Below are 4,345 nucleotides of genomic sequence, written 5' to 3' on the forward strand. Positions count from 1 at the left end.
CCTCTGGCCTTGGGTTATGGCCCAGACTCTAGAAAAAGGAGTTGGAGGAGAATGGAGGAACCAAGGAGGTCAGAGGTAGACACACAGGGACCAAGGGTCAGGTGTAAAACAGGGTGAAAGGGTTGCCCCTGCCCCGGGGCTGGGCAGCAGCCGGGGTGGAGACATGGCCTGAGGGCTCTCAGGGAATGCTGGCCTCTCTTGCTTCTACAGAGGGAGGGGGCTATCGTAGCTGCCCAAGTTCAGGTGTGGACTCCAGTCGCGTGATGTGGCCAGCCTAGCATACAGATGTCAACACCTTCACCCCAGAGCGGGAAGGCATCGTCCACTTGGTGAGGGCCCTCCGGGCTGGGAGCAGCTCAGGGTCATGGCCATGCCACCTGCGTGAGATCTCAGTCCTCACCTCCAGGGACAAAGGAGAGGATGTTAGGAAGGTCCTACTGCTACTTCTGTGCACCACCCCAGTGGGACTGAGGGTACAGGGAGAGACCATGCAGGAGAAATAGAGACTTGGACTCCTGGGAGAGAAGTCGTGATTGACTTAGTAGCCACTACTAAGTACTGTCTCTCAAAGATACTACTTCCTCCTTCCTGTGAGTATTTCTGGCCATCCCCCTTAGCTCTTTTCTCTAACTTTTAGCACTGCCTTTGGGTGGGTCCAGTTACAGACAGTTTCTATGGATGCCTTCTTCAGTTTCTGGCCAAATAACCACACTGTCTTCCATGAGTGGCTTAGACCATCCCTTGCCCTGGGATTCATCCCTGCCCCTGCCCACTGAACTGAACTATGGCCCCTGGGAACCTGTCCAGAGGATACAACCTAAAAGGAGAAAAGACTCAGAGCCCTGTCTAAGGAGCTGCAGGTGAGGGGACTGAGATTCCTGAATGAAAAGCAACTGGTTGGGGGTGGGGCTGAGAGAATCTGTATTGTCACATCTCCAAGGCGGCTGTTGGAGGTAGAGGGGGCTGAGAGTCTGTGACCCACCTGACAGGGCTAAACTTGGGCTATAGTGAAAGATAAAAAGGAGACAGATTTCTGTTAACATAAAGGTGAGCTTCCCCACAGGTGCCTAACAACAGAAGAGCTATTGAGAAGTAGTAAGCTCCCCATCACTAGAGGTATATAACTATCTGGTCTCCAACATGACTTCCTGGGATGGATCCCTTCACAGCTCTCCATGGGAGCCTCTTTCCCAGTCCCTCCAGCCTCAGCTAGGGCTGTCCCTCACCCTCTCAGTGCCTGCAGGACCCATAAGCCACTACACAGAGATACTGCAGTCCTGTGTCTGCACCCAGTCACCAGGTAAGGCTGTGTGAGACTCAGAGAGGCTGGGGAAGAAGTAGAGTCAGAAGGGTGGGAGTCAGTCTGGGACAGAGGTGGCAGGTGAGGGGTGAGCACTGCTGCACAGCTGGGAGGGAGGCGTGCACCCAGGTCTCGGGCAGAACAGAGCCCGCGACAAATCCATGCCACCAGAGGGAGCCCGTGACTCTGCCCGTGCACAGAGCAGGGCCTGGTTATCCAAGGCACTGAGCTAAATTCTCCCACCTCTCCCACAAAGCAAGTCTGTCCTAAGGGACAGGTACGAGGTGCCTTCTGGGTGGAATGTTTGAATTCTCCTCTCTCTGCCATCTTTCCATATTTCTACATGGGTGTCAGCACCGTCTATCTATTCATGGGTCTGTCTAGCTCTGCTTAGTCTGTTCTTTCCATCGGTCTCTCTCTTCCAGGTGTTTCTCTCAGTATCCCCAGCTCTGCTCTCAATCATCCTCCCTGTTGCTACTCCTGACTCTATTTTCCTTGTTCCCTTTATGTCTGCCTCCAACTTTCTCTGTTCCTCTGTCTCTGCTTTCTCTGTCTCTCCCCGAGCTGACTTATTCCCTCTTCCACTCTCCTTTTTGTTCAGTTTTAGAAACACAGAATTGGGGGATCCTTTTATACCATCCCTCATCCTAAATGGACAGTATACTTGGTCCAGCCCAGAGAAGGGATGGATAAAGGATGTTTATAGGAAGCAATCAGGTTCAGCTTGATCTAGAGGCTCAGGACAGACTAAGCTTCACAAAGGATCACAGGAGTCAAAGTTTGGCTTGAGCTGGGATTTACAGGGCCTCAGAAGAAGAGAGGTGGCCTCAGGTCTGGCGGGAGGGAAGGCTCAGTGACTAAGGATAGACTGGAGAGTTATATACCTCTTGGTTGAGGAAGCAATATAGGATGGCAACGATGAAGCCCTGTGGAGCCAAAGAGAAAGGACTGCATCAGAATACTTGGCCTGGCCACAAGGTGTCCACAGTCTTTCTACTACCTTTTCCTCCACCCAACCCCAGGCTGTGGCCCGGGCCAGGGCTTTGAGAAAAGGGAAGGTAGATGCATTCATCTCTATGTGCCAGGCACACTGTCTCATGTAATCATCATAGCAAGCCAGCCAAGGCCATACTGTTGATCCTGTTTCTCTGATTTCCTTTATTTCTGTATCACCCAGTATTGAGCACAGATCCTGGCACACAATAGGTGCCCAATAAGTGTTAGATGCATGGATAGATGGACAGATAAGAGGGTGACAGATGCATAGGTGGAGGAAAGATGGATGGATGGATGGATGGATGGATAAGTGGATAGATGGATGAGTAGATGGGTAGGTGGATGGATAGATGGATGGACAATGGGTAGATAGATGGATAAATGGATGAGTATAGATGGGTTCAGGGGTAGTTGAATGACTAGAGATGGATGGGTGAAAATGGACAGACAGATAGATAATTAAATAGATAGATGAGTGGCTGGAAGAAAGAATAACCAGCCTATCAGCCTTCAACCTACCATGAAATCAATCAAACCTGTGGGAGCATCACCTCCCTCCTACCCAAGGACTTAGGGGGAAGAGTGCTTGTGGGGGCCCTCACCTGGAAGGAGCCCAGTCCTAATTCCAGGGGGAGGCGGATGCCCAGGCCAGCACTGTCTGGCAGGAAGTTGAAGATGATGTAGTGAATTCCAAACAGTGGGATGAGGAGAAGGGTTGACTTTGAGAGACGCCTGCAGGAGAAGACAAGCCCTAGGCACCCAAGGCTGGAATAAAGAACTCCCAGGTGCCCCCTGCTCATTCCCATTTCCCATCAGTTCCCCATATGAACTCTCTGCACCAGCCACCCCGGAGAACACCATCCTCCCCAAATACACAGTGTGGTACAATGCAGGGCTTCCTTATTTCAGGACCATGGATCTTGCTGTTCTTGCTGCCAAATGCTCTTGTTTCCATTTATCCAGTGAGCATCTATGCATCTTTCAAAGTCTAGTTCAAAGACCACTTCCTCCAGGAAGTCTTCCCTAACCATACCATACCCCCATTCCCCCCATCTAGAAAGGTTCTCCTTCTGCAGGCTCTCATAGAAGTGGATCCCAGCACCCATCAACCCATTAAGCCTGATAACTGGATGTTTGCCTCTATCCTCCCTACACTGTGATCTCCTAGAAGGCGGGGGCCAGATCTGTTCTTTCTCTGGAAGCATGGGGAGGAGCACAGACCAGGCCAGTGAATGAAACAGAACCACACCATCCCTCACTCCAGTTATGTTCCCGGCACCCTCTGATGCACACACACGTTACCAGTACTGAGACTGGGGGTGGAGGCTGCCCTGCGCTGGCTCCAGTTTCCTCAGCAGGATGCGGATAATATTGAGAAAAAGCCCAAAGTTCACCTGGAAATAGAGATGTTAGAAGGTAAAAGGCAAGAGTCAGTGGTGGCCCTGGTGGCCTGAGATGGGGCCTCTTTGGGAATTAGAAACCCCAAATCCTTGAGACACAGGGATGTGCAGTGGGTGGATGTACGGGGCATTGCTCTAGAACTTGTATCCTGGAGCCTGGGAGGTCCCACCTGGAGCTCAGGGGCTGAGGGGCTCAGGGTCCCCCTCCCTCTCTAGCCCTGGGATAAAGGGTGGGAGGTTGGGCCCCATCATCCTGCCTTTAGCACCTCCCAGGGTCTACTCTGGTACAAAGCAAGTGTCCCTCACTTTTCATAAAATTGCAGGAAATGCGCACGTTCACTGAGGCCACGCACACCAGCCCCCGATGCCCTGTTCTCAGCACAGGACCGGGTGGTGGTTCAGCTACAGCCCTCCTTCCGCACCCCCACACCAGCCTCACTGCAGTAGTCGGCGATCTACAGCCAGGGTCCCAGAATCGTCACAGCTCTGAGCTAGAAGGAGCCCAAGCATTGGTGGGGACCACCCCCCTGCTAGTTTTACCAATGGGATGTGAGGTCCAGAGAGGGCCTCACAGAGAATCTGGCAGAGCCTGGCTGAAGAGCCCGGGTATCCTGACTCCCAGCCTGGGGTCATGTTTCCTGTTGTACGC

At 52.4% G+C, this 4,345-nt stretch overlaps 1 protein-coding gene across 1 annotated transcript in view; it reads right to left on the reverse strand.

Moving 5' to 3' along the window:
• Nucleotides 1-274: 274 nt before the first annotated feature.
• The window catches only part of GHRHR (growth hormone releasing hormone receptor), an 11,483-nt gene continuing 7,412 nt past the window's right edge, over nt 275-4,345 (reverse strand). The window contains exons 10-13 of the mRNA XM_077775434.1: nt 3,599-3,690; nt 2,899-3,028; nt 2,185-2,226; nt 275-400 (exon numbers count right to left, since the gene is read on the reverse strand). Of these exons, the coding sequence (XP_077631560.1) occupies nt 275-400; nt 2,185-2,226; nt 2,899-3,028; nt 3,599-3,690 (390 nt within the window). The remainder of the gene's footprint in view (nt 401-2,184; nt 2,227-2,898; nt 3,029-3,598; nt 3,691-4,345) is intronic.

This window comes from Crocuta crocuta, unplaced genomic scaffold (assembly GCF_008692635.1).
Source record: "Crocuta crocuta isolate KB4526 unplaced genomic scaffold, BGI_CrCroc_1.0 scaffold197, whole genome shotgun sequence".
Taxonomy (NCBI): domain Eukaryota; kingdom Metazoa; phylum Chordata; class Mammalia; order Carnivora; family Hyaenidae; genus Crocuta; species Crocuta crocuta.